The sequence below is a fragment of the Bombus vosnesenskii genome, unplaced genomic scaffold (assembly GCF_011952255.1).
Source record: "Bombus vosnesenskii isolate JDL3184/JDL3185 unplaced genomic scaffold, Bvos_JDL3184-5_v1.1 scf7180000016261, whole genome shotgun sequence".
Classification (NCBI taxonomy): domain Eukaryota; kingdom Metazoa; phylum Arthropoda; class Insecta; order Hymenoptera; family Apidae; genus Bombus; species Bombus vosnesenskii.
The window spans coordinates 4,312,424-4,332,289 of NW_022884330.1; the positions used below are offsets into that span (position 1 = coordinate 4,312,424).

Consider the following 19,866-nt stretch of genomic DNA (forward strand, 5'->3'; position numbering starts at 1 on the left):
TGATATGCATCTTAGAGGTTTGTGTAAATATCAAAACAAACTAAATTAGGTAAACTAAAGACGAATGAAGTTTAAAAAATCTGTCAAAAGTTTCGTATATTCGACTCGCGAGGAAAAATGTTGACCACGATCGTCACGTAACGCATTAAGCAATTTTGCATTTCATGTAGGACGACAGAAACGAAGGGAGTCGCAATATTTTTCTCCGCGTGTATTTGTATCCGGTTTCGCGTTCGCTCTGCCGCCTTCGAACTTCAAGTTTCCGAGGTTTAATTTTACCAGGACGATAAGACAAACGATCGGTCATAACTTAATATCCGTCTCATTTCCATACGGCGCGGCGCTGCTATTTATTACACTTTGGCAACGCCTGCAGACAGCCAATTGCGTGCATCTAAGAATGGCCTCGCGGCCCGTGATTTATTTCAACGGCGAATATGATCCTGCCGACAAAATGGATCCGCTCGTGTGTCGGCTCGATCCGCTGCAAATTTGCGATACCGTAAACTTCCACACCGGAATAGATTAGCCGGCGACTTTTACGGTCGTTGCTCGATCTCGTTTTTTCCATTCGTTCCAGCGTTTCCACTCGTTTTACAAATCGTGCTAAGTTCTGAAATTGAACTTAGCTCCAGAGATACTGATATTCAAAACTTTTTCTAAGAATTTGTTCCACTCGACATATTTGTATTTGCGCGTAAACATCGTAGTTTAGGTTTCGTTAAAACATTTACGAATACCTTCGTTGAACAGTTTTTTATTCCATGACACATATGACAGTGTATCGATTCTGTTTGCATGCAAAAATGCATATCACATTATAAAATGTTTCTAGAATTTAAGACATTTAGAACGTGTTATTATAATTATATTGCTTTACATTTGAATTTTCTTCGTCTGCAACGTCCTCCGAGCCTTTAAAATCGTTTAGTTTATACCAATTTGAACGTAACACGCCAACCTTCGTGAAAGCAAACGTTCCAGCTACACAGCCGCGACTATATAAGAATTAAATTCCAACTGTTGTCGCCCATTGCGACATCGTCCCGTCCCACTTCGTTTCCTTTTACGAGACCATAAAGAAACGCGACAACGTGCATCACGCGCAATTTCACGTGTCTCTCTCGCCCACGTTGTTATGCGCATTAATCGAACAACGACTTCGACGTCGTTTCACCGTTTACCCTCGATACGACGACGAAAAGGATCGTCGCTGTTGACAGAACGCTGTTCAGATTGTAATCTCTGCCTCGTTTCTACGAGATCGTATATGTAAACAAGTGGGAAACAGACATTCTGGAAAATTATCGTAGCCGTGGAAAATGGTGGTCGCGCAACCTCGATGAAGTTATTTGTTGCGATCTTCTCGTCGAGTGCAAAATTCAACAGCCGAGCTTAACGAGGTCGTGAAATACAAGCACATCGGAGGGTATGAACAACCAGCCGCATGCCCTAACTACGCTCCTATTTCTCTCTCCTTGTTCGCGTATCTCTCGTCCGTTTTTCCGTCTATCCACTTGCCTGGTTGTCTTTCTCCGCTCGAAGCTCTCCCCTCGGTCCGCCGTATTCGTTCCAAGCTCCCGTTTTCCCTTTGGAGCAAGGAACATTCCAACGCAACGAGAGAAAATAGTGCGGTGAACCCCACAGGAAAATTCCCAGGCGCAATGAGTGCTCGATGTAATAATCGAAGTTGAGAAATTCGTGGTATTCGCCTTCCTCCGCTTTACCCCCTCAAGAACGAGAGATATTCACTCATCGCGTATGAAATATCGATCGACCGAAGGGAAGCCGATGGAGACTCTACCGCGAGTATGAGTCTTAATTAGGAAAAGCGAAAAAAGATAGAAATGTCGAGCGAGTGTCGATCAATAATCGTTCCGGTCGTCATCGAATCTGATTTTAGAATAATTGTCGAGTCGTACGTAGAATAATATTTATTCGATGATCATCGTTGCTGCGCGTAATAAATGTACACTGTTAAGAAATGCAACTTTGCAAATTACACTCTACTCAGGTTCAGCTGCGGCTATTCGCAATAACGTTGAAATTTGACTTCATGAGGAAAGGTGCGACTGAACGTAGTTCCAATCTTTCTTACGTCCCAACGTCACGGAACAATGGATGCCGAAGATGTTCAATTTTTCATGGCGACACCATTCGTATTAAAGCAGTGCGCAGCTGGCTGAACGCATGTTACATTTTATGCATACCGCATTTATGTATACGTTATAGACTTTCTTCTCGATTACAAAAGACGAACGAAAAATGAATATTAGATCTGATGAGGAGAGCATGGAGTATCATCGCTGTCATTTTTGAAATTGTTATTCCGAGATATGTTTTGCACCGTGTAAATTTAGATTTATTTACTCGGACAATGGAATTTAAATTACAAAGAGAAATAACTTCGAATCGAACGATTGTGTTACAAAAGAGAAAAGCTACCGAGGGAGTTCTTTTATGGAAAAACGATATTCATTGTAACGCTTTCAAACGCGTTCAGTATTTTGAATCATTTCCATGGCAAAAAATGTAAAAAAAAAAAAAAAAGAAAAATACAGGAGAACAAGGAAATCAAAAATAGGGGGAAATTTAACATCGTAATCCGTAGCATCGGAATTACACGGGGAAAATGGTTGAGAATATTAAACCCGCGTAAAATCTGTTGAATTTCGAATGCGACGCAAAAATATCCGACCGAAATCGTTAAATACAAAACGCACGTCAACTCCTATCGCTGTTAAAATATTCAAACTCGTTCGCATCGACTATATTTCCTCCGTTTTCCTTCCGCTTCTTTTTTTTTTTATTCTACTTGCGCGTAGATAGAGCGCTTCCTAGCAATGATTGCTAGGGAAAAAATAATAAAAACCCATCCATTCGAGTGGTATGGAAAAAAGATACGAAAAAGGAAGGGATAGATGGTGGTGTATCGGTGGGCCGCGTCGTCGCGACTAGTACTTAGTGGCCATGGCAACGGGTGGGAACTATTTTTCAGTTTTCCGCCCTTACGAGCGTCGTCCTTCTTTCTCTCGACCTTCGGCCTGGATTCCTTCGGACAGGGGACACATTTCTTCTCTTTTGTGGAAACCTTTCTGGAACGCCACCCTCTTTGTGGTCCAGACACGACAGCCATTCGCGCAACACTGAATAATACAATTCTCTTGCCGTTGTTAAACAGACACTATTCGATCGAGGCTGAATGTTCTTTTACGTCGGTTCCGTATTGGTTCCGGCACAGGAAGCGAAAGAGTCGATTAACTTTTAAGAATCAATGTTCGTAAAACGTTCCTATGTGGATAAATTAATCCTTTATCTTACAATTTCACCTCGTCAGTATGATAAGTAACTATATCACGTTTGAAATAAAATGTAGCTTTTATTTCTAAAACGATTTACTCGTTAAACTGGTAAATTCACTTTCATATCCATTTTCGAACGATTAACCCTTTCATGTACGTGATAAAATCGGTCTTCTCGCGTCGCAACAATCGCATGCTTTCACGAATCCATTCGTCCTGGAAGAATTAACACTCGATGGAAAAAAGGGGTGGCGTTAAATGGCAGATTCAGAACGATTGAAAGCCTTTTAAAAAAAGGTCTCTAGGAACGTAGAAGAAGACCGAAGTGAGCTTAAACTCTTCAAGAGGGTTACACGGTAAAGGCGAAAAGAAAAGAGCCGGACGTCGATACAGAGTGCTGTTTACGCCGTCATCTCTCTTGTAACCTTCATCTTCCACGCCCTCTTTCAATCTCGTTCTTCCCTTTTCCCAGTTTTTAACAGACCTTCCTCGAATATCGCTCGTCCGCAAGCGTGTTCGTTCAATACCCTAGGTAATTTACTTCAATGGCCAATTACTTCAACACCTGTCATTGTTTCTCTATTTTGAAATTGTTCCCGTGTAACATAATTTATGATATTGTGCGAATGGTGCTTTTAGCAACACCGGAAGAGATTCATTTCACACACGTATAATTGATCGAACTCTTTTTTTAATCAACGTTATTACCTTGGAACTGTAGCTTGCAAATAAATAATTTTCCTACTAATCATAAACATCGGCGTCACCGCTATATTTAATTTTAATGTGGTGCACTTTGGAAATTGATATTCCAGCGTACAAATAATTCTGCTGGACGTGACACAGTTTCTAGTTGCTCGAGTGTCATGAAGGTAAAACAAGGATGGCTAAAAAGAGAAAGGATGGAAAAGTGTATTTTATATTCGTAATATTGGAATTGTTTACTGTAAAACCTTTTACTCTATCGTATCGAAATTACAACGGAGTTGTTTCTGTTTATTTACAAATTTGTATATTAAACAACAGGATGAAACGAGTGTATTTTACTTTGAAACGATAAAAGATAAATACAGTTGACAGGATGAGGAGTGCATCGCGGGGATTTGGAGGCACACTGATTTACTGATTATACGCTTCAACATCAATTCTTTGCATATCGATCTGATACAACGCTTCTCACAGCAATATTCTGCGAGACAATACTTCGCAAGACAATACTTCACGAGACTCGTTGCACTCGTTTTTTTATGTTGCCGGAAATATAGGCGTCGCTTTTCTTCCCTCCAATCGAATACCTTTTTCCGAAAACTGACGCCTTTCCGAATCGATAGAACGAGGGAAGGTGAATACCGTGAAAAGTATACGAACAGCCGAAAGCTCAGACCTCAATGGCAAGGTATACGATGCATCGATTGCACTAGGGTAATTCATATTGGCAATTAGTTAATTTAAGAATCGTATTAAAATTCCGAAGTCTTCATCCGTCATCGTAAACCTAACTCTTCGGCCTGGCTCTTGTTCGCATATTGCGGAATATTAATAAATGACGCATATGTGTGTCGTCGGTTTCGTATAGTTCAAGTAATACAAATCGTGATATGTATCGCTAGCTCTGTTTTCGCGTTCCTTTTTTCATCCCAGTTTTTATGGAGGGTATTTATCCGTAAAAAATGTCGACCTTGCCCCACACGATCTTTTTCATCCCTTTCGCGCGACGAGACCGGAGTACAGCCACCCCTACCCGCCGCCTCCTCAATTTGCATTTTCCTCCCTTCTTTTCCTCTCTGTCTATGTGTCTGCTGGCCTTTTTGGATCCTGTACCCGCCTTAGTCTGGGTGACAAAGGATCCTTCTAACGATAAGTGGACCAGCCGAACGGAATAAAGGTGTTCCCGCGATGATCCTCCATTTTCAACGTAACACGCCGATAAATCTTGGATGGACGACTACGATCTATCGACGAGACTAGATCACAAGCTGTTCTTTTTCCAGGGATTGATGATGGACATATTTTGTATTGGATAGCTTGAGAAACGGTAATTTTGGTTCTCTAATTTTATTTCCGAGAAATTGCTAAAGTCAATCTTTGTGCCTTTTCTTAACTTTTTCTCTTCATCTTTTATAAGAAATGCAACTAAATATATCGAGATCTAGGTTCGTGTGTACATTGATATATAATGTTTTAAAATTAATACTATATTTTATATCTGCCCTTAATATTTAGACACGTAACATTTTAATAACATATTCACCAATAATACAATATTTTGATACGTAACGTAATAAGATTATTCGAGATGTACAATCTCGAGCGTAGTAGCTCGTTAATTATGAACATTATTATGACTGATTTATTGTCATTGGTTCATTACTCTATATTGGCAGAACCTGTTCGTTTATCCTGTCACGATCTTTAATTATAGTTATGCAATTACGATAGCTTATATCGCAATAATCCCAGAAATAGCTGGTAATTACCAAAATTCGAGAATATGTTTATACACGATATTTTATGGAAAAAATGTAAAATCCTGTAAAAAGTACTGCCTGCTTTTTATTTTTCATTTCTTCTGTCGAATTTTTATCGGTAAATAAATCAAGCTTAATCAATACAATAATCCATGTCAACGTAATAATTAAAGTCGAATGAAAGAAGAAAGAAAACATAACATTGAATTTATGTGCCTGTCCCATCGTGATCCATCTTCCGATCATTCCACCACATTTGTATTTCCATCCCGATTCCCGCAAATTATTTGCATGGTACAAATTTATTTTAGTACCCTCTGGAGTGCTAATTTAAAAATTTTCATTGGGAAATGGTACCAGGAATAAATCACGAGTTACTGGATACGCGATACATCTCGTATTGTTTATTCGCTGCATGTTACGGAGCGTGGTCAATAAATTTTTTAGTTAATAAATATACTGGCATTATCGACGTACAAGGACATTGAACAGAACAGAAACAGATGAGATGTCACACGTTTTTAAAATTCAATATGTTATTGTCAAATCTCATATTTCCAAAACTACCGCTTCATCCGTATTTAAAATTAAAAAATTTATTTAAATGTAAACTTGCAAAAACGAATAATAAAAAAAGAAATGAAGAAATTTGAAGGTTCTTTCGACGCATAGATGTAGGTGAAACACTGTATACCGCGTGTATACGAACAGAGAGAAAAACCGTAGAACCGACCTCGAGTCAATTGCGAGAAGATAAGTAGCAGCCGCATCTTCGAAGTCGTGCGCAGTTTTTGCCAGTCGGTATCGCGTATGTTCTAAACACGTACGCGCTGTACGTAGAACTGAATCGTATTATGCATCTCATTCCAGTTATCCCGTGTATTTACGTAGATTCGCGTTCGTGAGATCCTCCGTGGAATTCTTCTATTCCGCAACCATATTCCCCTATAGCTGCCCCTTCCATCAGGCAAAGCTGCAGTATCGTAACTGAAAAACTTTCCATGCAACATTTACATGCGTGCCCGCCCATGCACGTAAAGTGATTTTGTTGTTACTCGTTAGACGCGTTCTACGGAGATCGCTAAAACTACCGACAGAAATCTGGAAACGACGTTTCTTCGTCGATTTTGCTTTCCATCCAGAGGAGGGTGCGGTTTTTGATCGCGTTTATGCGCAGATGTGGTTCATAAGAAGAAGAATAATTCAGGGATTTCAAGCCCGATAGTAGAAATTTTTCTATTCAATTTAATTAAATGGACAAAGATATGAAGTTCCTATCTACCGATAATGTAGCTACGATAGATTGTGACGTTTGAATTTATATTTTGTTCGCTTGTAAATGCTATTCGAAAGGAAGGGATTAATTCGTGTAAATAAATTGCTTGTTACTGATACAGTAACGAAATACGCGACGAGTAAATCAAGTGGAATTTAAAAAGCTAAGTATATCGATACAACCATAATTTCGAGGTAACATAGCGTTATAAAGTATTAAAGAGTTGATACCACCGCTATATTCTTTAATTTATATCGAGCTGCATATTTTCCACGGTTGAACAGGGGAAGCTTGACCTGAATATCGTAAATCCATTACTCCCATCAGCTCTCTATCTCGTAGATTTATAGTACGTCAATCGCCATTACGCTTGAATGAAACAAGATGCTCATCATGCTATCGGCATAAATATGAAAAGCTCTTCGGTAGTAAGTGAATTTCAAAAGGACTGATTTCTCGATTCGACTGATCAGTCGAATCAACCGAGGATTCGTGTCCTCTCCTTTCAAACTCCTTATTTCTCGAAAAGAGAAGTGTTACGAGGAGTTGGGCTATAAATGTAGTATCGTGGAAACAAAGGCCTGCGGTGGCACTCGATAGCAAATACCACCACTCGACACTTACTAGTGTCGAACGACGGCAGCGCAGTGGTTAGCGCCTTAGGTTACGAACGTTCGGAACCCCTTTTTGATTCCCGGGACCGGAGTCCGATTTTTCTTCCACGATACAAAAAATGAGAAGAAAAGCGGCCGTACCCAGCAAGAAGCGACATCTACAGCCTAAGTATTCCGAAACTGCATAAATTTTAATCGGAAATATCCTACATTCGTGTTGATATATTTGGGTACCTTCGAATATCTTGAAAACATTTTACAAATGCTCGAGTAGCGTTTAATTAGCAGAACAATTAACGAATATCGTGTCTGCCGATGAAGATAAAAATGCATCACGTTTCACCGACTTCTCACACATCGCGCGAATTGTTTTCTCTGCAATTAATATACCTGAAAGCGTTTTCGCGTTCGTGCCGAATAACTTCATCTTTGGTTAATTTATATACGCCGAGCGACCCGGAGAATTAATTAGTTGCGTGAATAGCGTTCCCTTCTAATGTAATATGTTGCGTCTAGTGCCGTAGCTTAAAATCGATGTCAGTAGTATGTTGTGTACGATCCTTGACGATACTCGATCATGCTAACAATGTCTGCTTCCTCTGTTTCAGGTAAGGATCTAAATTTCGCCAGTAACAATGCCGGTGAGTGTTTATCTAACAATATAACATTACTATAGCTTGCGTCTCTCTTTTGTGTTATATCTTAATCGCTTCTTTTTCGTTGGATAATACTAATTAGATAATATTCTTACAGCAATAGCTAATCGATGTACATGTATATTCATGTGTCAATTGACATTTTCTTTTTCATGTAACTATCATTATTAACAGTGTCTATTTCGTCATCGATGACATTCACTCACCGAAGGTTATCGCGAGATCAATTTTATGGTCCACTAGGATGAATAGTATACCCGAAAACTTTTCCGGTTATTTATTAGGATCGTAATTTTAACATAATTCACGACGCAAGAGCTATTTCGCTCTGTACGAGACAGAAACAGGTTCGAGGGCGATAACGTGAATCTATTCAAATCTACTTCTCCTTTTTCCTCGTGTCTCGCGACTGCAATTTCACCTCGAAGATTTCCCGTGCACCCGAGGACAAAAGAGACACGGGCGCAGGGGAAGATTTACGTACATTACGGGGCAAAGAAACAGGATGGTGGAGGTTGACGGAATGGAGGAACGGAACCGGGAAGATATTCTTTCGAAAAGCCCATTTTCAGTAATGCGTGAAGCTGGGTTTCCCGTGCCACCAGCAGAAATAGATCGAGATTGCAAAATGTAGCGAGATAAGGACGACAAATTACAGAAACCGTCTGGATGATTAGCTCTTGACTAGCGAATAACGAGACGAAGATGAATGTCGCTAGGTTTTACTAGTAATTTATTACCTCAAGTGAGCCTTTTTATGTTGTTGCATGATACGTTGCTACACAATTATTAGTGCTTGTTGATTCTCGTTAATTATTATCGAACAATTTCGTTACTAGTCTTGATTTTATCCCACGATAAATTTAAACTAATTTCGTTAATATTTTTTATTTCTGAGTTTCATATCAACGTTCTCTCAAGGATTCAATTTTCGACAATTTCACAAAATGGAATTACCAAAATCAAATTTTCCCGGTAGAATTTATATTCTGGGATCCTTCGATTTTCATGCATCCGGCGTGCAATCTTGAATTCGGTCGAACGTGTGTCTCCTTTACGAAAAGAACGCGGAGCAAAGGGTAGAGAATATAGAAAAGACGCGTAAGTTCGCTCGTTCGCGGATGCGGAAGAATAGAGCGGAGAGTTGCGGGACGCGAGCGAGATAAGATCGGCAAATTGCAAGCAATCTGGTTGATTAGGCTGTACGCTGGTAATCCTGCAGGTTTCACGAGGGAGCCGAGGTACGACCTATAGCAGCTTTCGACCCCCTTCGACGTGTATTAGTCGAAGAAACGAGAAAGGATAGGATGTGGAAGAAACGACCGCTAACATAGCTAGCGATGCTATATCCGCACGGTTCCAACAGATTAGGGGATTCTTGGATAGGCATCCCTGACGAATTCAGAGGAGCCTTTCTGTGCTTCAGGAACAGAGCGTGTCCTTCTTCTTTTCTTTGTGTTCTTGATTACTTTGGTTTCTTTGATAATATTCGTAAACTGATTTTGGCATTTCATTGTAAGGTTAGGCTTGAACAGGAATTTTTATCGATGTAACAGTGGAAACGATAAGCGCGTTCGAAACGTAGCGTTCCAGACATTTGGAAGGAATTTTTAAGGGTCTCGAATTCCTTTTAAGATTTATCCCAGACTAAAAATGAAAAGCATTCAGCACATATGATATTAAATCAGACCTTCCTTTCTTTTCGTGGTCAAAGTTTGGAGAGTAGGCAAGATTCCAGCAAGATTGAAGTACACTTAAAATCCTCTCTCAAAAGTAACCTCTTTGGATCTCTCTCGAATCCATCTCTTCGCTCCTCATTTCCATGTAACGCCTGCATAAAACGTTACTTATCTCGAGTCTCGTTTTCGTTCCACCTTCATCAGCCTTATCTTTAGCTCGGCGAACTAGCTTGCGCGCCTCTGCAGTTTACATCAACACCGAAATCAAACTCCGTTGTCCAGCAGCTTTTTAATTTCGATTTTCAAGCCAGATTGTATGTCGCTTTTTTTCACTTTTTTTTTTGTCTTTCCCATGCTTTTGTTTCAATTTATTTTGAGCCCGCCGAAAACTGGATCGTGAAATTAGCATTTTCCAAGTGTCGAGAACAGATCATTGACTGGAACTGGCACTCGATAACGAAGCGAAGAGAGCGGAAACAGGGAGACAGAGGAAAAAAAGAACGCGTGTGCGTGGAATCGACCGGCGACAAAATTTGTCAGGGTTTCGAATTTGCGTGATATTCCCGGCGATTCACTTTGAAAACCGAACGCTGATAAATTGTCGCAGTAAATAAAATAATGTTTGCAAAATATACGCGGTTGTCGAAATGATATAGACTCGCGGAATTTCGTAGAAACGTAAGTGTATGGCTTCCAAGAGCTTTCTTCGCATTGTACCTCGAGACGATACCTTGGAATTATTAAATATTTTCCTGCATATGATCGAAATGTGAATAATTTAAATTAACAGACGTTGTTAAAATCGCTGCACTCGAACGTTGCTTGTAGAGTTAAAATTCTTCGATTATTTACTTTGACGTTCATGTTACAAGCGGACGGGCGAAATAGTGGAGGAATAGGACGTTTCCATTAAACGCTTCTACACAGTGTTCCGTTTCAAACATCGCTTTCCAAACGAAATCAAATTTTAATTGTAAGCGAGAAATTATAAAATATTACGGGATGAAATTTAATAACACATCCGATGGGTAGTTAGTTTATGCTAAACGGACGAACATCCCGTGTTTGCGATACGAAAAATATTATTCGGAAATAATATTCCGCGGGACATCGTATTATTCGTTATTAAATCACGAACGGAACATGATTATTTATTTGGGAGATTACTTTTCTCTTCCGCATTTTTCCCAGTCCGTTGAATCGCATTGTTCGCAAGCGTTCGACGTACCGCGCTCATATTTAAAACAAACCGGAAGCCTGGGAAATGTAATAAATTGCGAGAAAAGATCGTCGCTCTCGGTCTGTTTATATCCCGGAGATATAATTGGAATTAAAGTTGGTCGTAATCTTCCATTAACTCGACCACATTTTTCTCTCTCTTTTGCCTGTCCTTTTGGCAAAAAAGAAAAAGATAGAGAGAGACAGACAGGCAGAGAAAGAGAAGGGACGAGCATGGGATCCATAAGCAGAAGTAGTAATAGAATTTCGAAACGGGCAAAACCAGGGGCAATGGACGGAGAGAAAAACAGAGACCGATGGACAACCAAGGACCGGGAGGAGAGACCGGAGAGTTAGGAAGGATGGGAGAGGGAGGAACATCGTCAACTCGACCACGTCTACCGAGGGATTATCGTGGGTGACAAAGGGATTTGAAAGAGGCGGCACGGAATTGGATTCTGGGAGAAACGCAAGAGGCACTCGAAAGCCGCTTTGTGTCTCTCATACAATAATTATTTGCGAAATTGTCGTGAAGCTGTGAGATATCGAGTGGCTTTTAATGACGTATATTTCTTCGAGGATCCGATAGAAATCGCTCACCGTCCCGGATATCGTGTGTTCCGTAATTATTCCGATTCGGCTGAATTAGTCTCCCTCCCCCTCCCTTTGGCCCCTCGTCTCCTCAACAGGCCTTTTATTCTTTTCAATTCCCCCCTTTCGTTTTCGGTCTCCATCTCACTCCGTGCTTTCGCCTCGTTCAGCTTCCTCGTTTCCGTCGCCGTTTGTACCGCGAAACGTATGGAAAAATACCTACGTGCAATCCTCTCTCTCCTTCTCTCTTCTTCCCTATTTCCTCGTCGTTTTATTTCCTCTCCTCTCTTTTTTCGTTTTCGGTGGTTGTGGTTTAATTAGAAGCTGAGAAATTAAAACAAACGAACGCACAGGGGCTGTATGCCATGCTCGGTCGTAGCCATTGTTGCTCCCCCCTTTCGTGCTCGCGTGCAAGCAATGTCCTAGGAAGCCGGCAATTTGCGAAGAACCTTCCCGCCAGCCTGCGGTTTTTGCAACATGTTTTCGCCCGTCTTGTTGCTTTCAAAAAATTAGTATCTATATCTGCCGTAGCCTAGAAAACTTCGAACTCTGTAGGTTTCTATATGCTAAAATTCTTCACTCCTTTCTGTGTCACATCTGAAAAATAATAGAAACAAGAAATGCGTATAAAAGGAACCGTTAACACTATAATCTGGCATTGCATATTGATCGTACATTAATGAGCATATCGTAGGCGTTTATATCTTAATCCTCCTCTTTTATTGCTTCCGGCGTATTACGAAATTAACGTATATGTTCTTTCAACGCAGCGATAATTTCGAAGCAAACAACCAATCCTCTCTTTCAATTTGAATGTTTCCATTTCGACCACTATCACAACAGGAACGAGCGTCGACCACTTTCTATCTCTGCCACTATCCCCTTCTCTCCACCCCTGTGCAAAGCCAGCCCAAGCAGAGACATACCGAAAATGCATGTGCACCTGAGAATAAAAGAGAAAAAAAGCGCAGAATGTACGACGAGAGTGGTAACAACGCGCGAAAGGGGCCGGAACAAATGTGACTTTCAATAAGCGGTGTCGCTCGAAACGGGGGACGTCGTTTCGTCTGCCGAAACAACCCCCTTCCTCCCTCGCCGTTCCTTTTGCTCCTTTCGTTCGTTGCCACGCGGTCAAATTTGCTCGCCGTTACGCGAAGCGCAACACGAGGAAAAAGTCGTTGAAATAAGAGAAAGTATCACTTTGAACAGGTAGGAAGAGAATATGGGGTGGCGAGGAAGGAGCAGGAGGAATGGTTGCTCGTACGGTAGCAGGCGTATCGATCGAATTATCGAGTGGTACGTTACGCTTTTATGCAGATTCGCCGGCGGAACGACCGGCAATTCCGGAATTAATGCCAACCGGACAAATGTTTCGCGGTTTTTCTGCTGAATTATCGTATCCCGGGAGGGCACGGCAAAACGTTCGGCCTCGCCTCCGCTGATGTGTATACATCGTGTACAGCCGGGTCAGCTTACGGACCTGGATGTTTGCGGACAAGTAGTATAAATAAATCTTCGTAGTACGCTTTTTGGATAGGCATTATTATTAGTCGGGACGAGGACAGTAGAAGAAAAACTTGATGTTTCAATTGAAAATGTATTTGCTGCAGAGAAAGTTAGGCGAGTAGTATAGCTAGGTATTTGGTCAGACCAATAGTATACCATACGCTACCATTTAGTCCGTTTAGTCTTTCAACGTTGCAAAACGAATATTATTGTTGAATGTAAATTATCGACTAGTAATAGCACGTTGCCTGCTTACATTAAAATGATGCAAAAGGATTTCAAAAGGGAACGTTTGCCTGCTCCAACATCTGTACCTGCGATACAAATAATTTTTGCTACTCTATATTTTCGTATCGTCAAATACACAGAAGGTATTTGGAATTCTAATGCCGGGTGAGCCAGCCAGCATACACGGCTACGGATCTACGTGTACACGTGGCTGCATCGTGTACAGGTAGCATGCTCGTGTACCAGAGGGCCTATGGCTATTTGTACGCGCTGCAACGCGGTGACTACACGTGCCAACGTTTCGTACAGCCATCCCACCATCGGATTTATATTATATGTATATGAGTAGATAGGAACGTATGCGAGCGTACACACTATCACGGCAAATCTATGCGTTCTTGTCAAAGTTTCGTACATTACAGTTCTCTTCGTGTACGTGCGACGTGTGTACATTTCATGCACGTATAGGGTGGAGCGTACAGAAAAGACACTGGAAATTCTACTGCTCCGTTTGTGTACACGAAAACGTTGTGAGGTGGATAATGTTATTTAAAGTTCAACCACTTTTTGTTAATTTAATTCTCATTGTTTCAGAACGAGAGAAATTATTTCGAAATTGCCGCACGAACGGTTGAAACTTTAATGAAGTGTACTACTTTAATTTAAACTCGTGTAAACTTTTTATACACTCGCTCTTGATTAATTATTTTCTACATTGAGAACGTGTTCCGAGTTGCACATAAATATAGAGCAGAAGACTATACCTAACTACTAACAAGCTGATAATGGATTTTCTAAGAAATTAGAAAGTACGATTTATAAAGTTTATGGTAGAAATCAGCTAAAGGCAAAAGCAGACGCGATAGGAAATCAACCGAACAGGGAATTTTATTAATTCCTCCTATGCGACCGATACATGTTCGAAATTACGTCAATGCGAAATGTTATTGAGCAAAATTCGCAACAAACCTCGGGAAAATTCCAATATTTCCAAATTTTTACCTTTCAGCCCACGTAGCTCTATCGCGATGGTATTTCAACCTTGCCGATTCAACAAAAATATTCCATTGTTCCGCTTCAGACCTACTATCCTGTATACATATAAATACGTCGAACGTTCGGCCGCGTGTGACACGTAAAAGAGACGGGTTTTAGGAAAATGTTATCTTTCTGTCACGAGATGTTATCCCTGAAAAATCTTGTCTCCACGATGCTTACGCGTATCTGCCGGGATTTCACTCGTACAGAAAAACGGAACATGCAGGCAATAGAAACCAGCGTGGAAAACGCATCAAGGCGACGTTTGTACACCGCTGTCCCTAAGTATTTGAACATCCGACACAATTCGAGCGAAAGTTGTTTCGAAGATACAATAGAGGAACAATCTTCGTTGTTAATTCGTTGCATATAACGAAGACTCTTATACAAAGCATACTTCGTACTTTATTTACAATAACATGAAAGTGTCCAAGTACATAGTGCATACAGATGAAAGTATGATGTTCGTTTTGCCGATTAATCATATATTATAATCATTGTATAAAACTTAATTTATTAATCGTCGAAATTAGAATTAATTCCAGGACAATCATTCCCGACGCGACGTCCTTCTTCCACGAACGTTTCTCGCACCTATCCCGCGAGTTCTCGTTCTCTGGCTCTCTGTTACCATCTTTAGGACGGTTTCACTATCGTCTTTCGTGTCCTTGTTTTCGCTTCCATCGTTGATCTTCCGATGTTCCCTCATTCCCTCGTTCTCCGGCTGTACTAACTCTTCACTGATATCTTGTTTTCCATCCCTCTTTTGCGTAATCTGTATCCACGCTGTCGCCCCTCGTGCGCGTTAATCGTATAGTTTCCAGTTACGTGTTTCCAGTAGCAAACGACGACGACGACCGGGTCACCGAGTACGCCGGCGGTTGGTACGTCTGCCCGTAATACCAACGCCCGGTGGTTACATCACGTCTGCGAATTACCGCAACTCCTGCGATGCTAAATTCGCCGCGTCCCCGTGATTTCCGACGGCGTACGTCTTCCTTGGTTAGTTCTACGTTTTGCTGATCGTGCCCGCAAAATTTCACATAATTATGAGATATTACACGTATATATGCCGGTAGATTTTAAGACCATTAAGGTTACGTACTGTTCCATATAATTTCGTGAGTTAATTAACACATTTTTCTTTCAATGTAAGAAGATATAGCAGAATATTAATTTCGAAATCAGTTAGCAACACAGTTAATGATCACTGTAAAGGCAAATGTGGCAGAACGTTAAAATATTTCGCAGGAAGTTAACGCCACTCCCAGGACAAGTAACAGCCATTAAAAAATTACACAGTTAGAAATATGTGTTTGCGGTGAACAAGTCGGCGATATAACAAACGGAACGTTAACTATCGGGTTATTGGCGGATCTACGCGACTGGAGCCTCGAAAAATGCCGATACTTGTTTCTACAGCAATTGTTCAGAAACTCTGTTTTCGCCCTTCAATTCTATGCCACTTAAAAGACAAAGGAAGCGGAACAATAAAGGAGAACAAATACAAAACTAACAAGATATGTATCGAGTATATGTACACGTATGTATCTACGTTTCGATCAAATAAAAAGGAGAAAAGCGGAAACCGTACGCGGCGGTTTGTATCGCAAATATGTGGACGCCGGTTCACGAATAAATTCGGAGCATAAAAACAATAAAAAGGATTTATGCAAACATACGACGAGCCCAATTCTATTTTCCATTTGTAGCCATTTTTCCGTTGCAGTCGGGCATTAGCCCGTTTCAAACGAAAAAGATCATAAATCCGAAACTTGTTCGAGAAGCGAGACTACACTTTACGAGTTTTTAAACGTTGCCTATGAATTATTAATCAGTCCCGTGTTATGCCATCGTATTGGTAGAAAACGCGCACTACGTAACCGAGATTATAACCGAATCCGAAAGTGCACGCAATTTTCATTCCTCTCGATACTCCGTTTCTAATCTCGAAACCTATCCGCATGTTTCGACACACGGTTCGATATATTGAAATTCAACCGTACGACGTTTTCTCCGACGTCCTAGTCGTCTGGAAAAAGATACCGCGAACGTGGGTGTGGTTCGCGTCGATTTCCACGATTTTCGCTGACTTTCCAGAGACGTGAAGAGGTGGAACGCCTCCACGTTTTTGTCACTATTATTTAAGGCAAAACGAAGGGGTGAACGGGATCTTTCGTCGTCGATCTCGTAATTCTTCAAACGACCAAAGAAGAAAACCAACCTCTCCAGTCGATAGACCGAGCAAGTTATCGGGACATCGAGCTAGATTTAGGGCTCCATAAGTTGCGAATCCGTGTGTGTTCTGGAAAACGGGACACCTATCCCCGCGTTTCCTTATATCTGTCACGAAGTCTAATCTCGATCTTCACTGACGCTTTCGAACAGATACGTAATACGGAGATCCTGTTAGCGATAAAATCGAACGAGGATGCCCACGAATATAAGCCCCTTGTCGAAGCGCGTTTCCATTTTCATACACCGGATGTTTTCGCGATTTCGATCGCGTTGCGTAATTTATTTGAATACACGTGGGAGGTGGAATGGTGGCACGCGATGCGATTCTGACCCCGAAATTAATTGAAACCGGGCATGTTAGGGTCCGGCAGATTTCGATCGGGCATGGTGTAAGGATGTCGATCGAGAATATGATACGAGCTGTATCGTACGATCGTCCGGCTTTCTATTATTTTCCTCTGTATCAAGTGGATCGTGAAGTGTTTAGTCAGACTTATTTTCGTGCGAGTGTATCGTTCGTTTTAAAAGAGTAACGCGCCTATCGTGAGTATCGAGGTAATTGAGTCACATTGCTTTTTTCAACTTCTGTGTTGTATTTTTATTTAACATTTTCGCGTTTGTACTTGTCTCTATAGATTACAGAAATGTAGACACATAGATATATAATTTTCAAATCATCATTTATAAGCCAGATACCAAAAAAGTAAAGTAGAATCAATGTCCAAAGAAAATGTATTCTGAAACGATTGAAATAAATGGAAAAGAACGCCTGCCAGACTATAATTTTCGTTCCTATAGTTTACTATAAAACTTTTAAATTTCCTTTTTAAGGATTATAAAAGTAGAAACAGTTCATGTTATAAAGTTTCCCGTAACTACCTCATTCACCGTTCTTAATGCTACACGATTCGATTGAATTTAATTTACTCATCAAATCCAATTTTTCTTTCCAACGATGTCGTTGAATGTGATTCGTATATCTGTGACCTTTCCCGCGAAGAAACTCTGCCGTACAAAAATTGTGTAACCCGTTCTAGGCAAGCGATCGATTCCAGGATATGTGCACGCTCGACTCTCGATATCTCGACGCAAGCAGTGGAAGCTCATCGCAGGTTTCTGTGATGGAGAAAGACGCGATTTGCCGGCGGCAACGGAAACAGTGAGTTTTCAATGCCAAGAAACGATCCTTTTTGTCGACGATCCTCCATTCGTATCTACCATCCTACTTTCTCGAATTTAACGTACCTCCAGGGCAGGAAGAACGACGAGTAAAGCGAATAAGAACCAGAAAGACAAAGAGAGAGGGAAGAGAAGGAGATACGAAGAAAGAGAAGAAGAAATATAAAGCTCGTTGATTGGCTGTTCGTTGAAAGCGCAGAGAAACGAGCAACGCAATGGACAAAGTGTAAAGGTGACCAATAAGATTACTTGCTCGATCTTCTAACGTAAATCCACTTTCTAGTTTGTTCTACGAGACTCGTGTGAAGCATTTTTCAAACGATCCCGCTTTCTCACTCGATGTTTCCTCTGGAATGATAAACTAAATAAGAGAACATTCGAATTTTGGAAAATTCCCTGACGAAAAGAAATACTTTCCTCGTGCAACAATTGGATATTGAAAATGGATCGCTGAACTGCGTATGCCGAAACATGGTATATCGCGTTCCTTCGCTGATATCGCATAAAGCACGAATACCGATGCTCTTTTTCATATTATAACCGGTTTCACCGTAAACTATGCGAAATATTTGCTATCCGCGAACAGCCCCGACGTTTAATCTTCGCTCCATTCGTTACACGTCCTATCTATGATCCTTTTTTTTCATGAAAAATGTATAAAACTTACAGCGAAAAAAGACGAGGGAAACAAAAGTTCGTCACGAGTACAATGCAAAAAGTGTCAAAATGATGCTTTGTTAAAAGCAAGTCGAACCGTGGCGGTGATCACGTTTCGTGGAAATCTTTTCCTGATTTTCAGGAGGTCGCGTGGAAAAACGTGGTTACGCGTTATTGTTACGTGCAGTTGGAGAGAATATCGCACGACGGGAACCATTTCAGATTTTCGCCGAAATAAATATCACGTATAAATTCATAAACGGAGAGTGAATATCGTTGTAGTTTTTAATTTCATTCGTGTTCGTTCAACACTACCAATTTCGAACTCCTGATTGGATCCTAGAAACTCGAGGATGTTATAAAAATGTATAAATCATGAAACTCTAAATGTGTGCTTAAAATCTGAGCGGAGTTATGGAAATTATATAAACGACATGTTAGGCGTTTAACTTTATGCAAATATATAGCCATCTTTTTTAAATGTACTTTTGCCCATTTAATTCTTGACGTTTTACTATTTAATATCATAATTCCTCTTCTATTGACTTTAAAAAAAGTAGCCAATAAAATTTATCGAAAGTCCAAGAGAGCCAGGATATAAAGTTAAAGCATCGTTCAAGGCATTAGTAGTATCGGTAATATTCAAGTGGAAAAGCAAGAAGAGAAAGGGGGGAAGGAAAAGAGATGAGATATGCAAAGGTGACACTAAACACTAAACGTGAGCTCGTAAGTCATAAGTCTGAAACGTGACTTGAAAGTATTTTCCTTAAAATACGATCTCCTGCATATAAGAAATAAGTCACCGAAGGTAAGAGTCTTCGTGTCGCGTTTAATTAGCAGTTTGGTTTTGATCGATCTCGATCGATCGGGCGTTTTACGTATGCTCGTTTAATGTATTCATTAAGGTCGATGCTGCATTACCTCTTTCGGGAATATCGACCTCACTTTAACGAGCTTGAGGACAGGCGAACCAATGACGTGTCAACCTCCTTTTATCAGCTTGCTTCAGGCCAAGTCGACGATGTTTGATGTGCTAGCTATGGTACATGTGTATCATTCTCTGTAGCGCTTGGTCTGAATTAAAGCGGCAGCATTTGTACGGATTACCACTTATCCTTTAATATCAGGGTTTCTCATATACATAAATATTCGAGTAACGCAAGTTTGACAATTGAGATTTTATCAGCTTGAATTTAACCTATTGCCTTAAAATTCG

General features: G+C 40.6%; 1 protein-coding gene across 1 annotated transcript in view; it reads left to right on the plus strand.

The window, feature by feature from the left end:
- The window catches only part of LOC117241649 (agrin-like), a 262,669-nt gene that overhangs the window by 45,802 nt on the left and 197,001 nt on the right, over positions 1 to 19,866 (plus strand). The window contains exon 3 of the mRNA XM_033507577.1: positions 8,269 to 8,301. Within this exon, the coding sequence (XP_033363468.1) occupies positions 8,269 to 8,301 (33 nt within the window). The remainder of the gene's footprint in view (positions 1 to 8,268; positions 8,302 to 19,866) is intronic.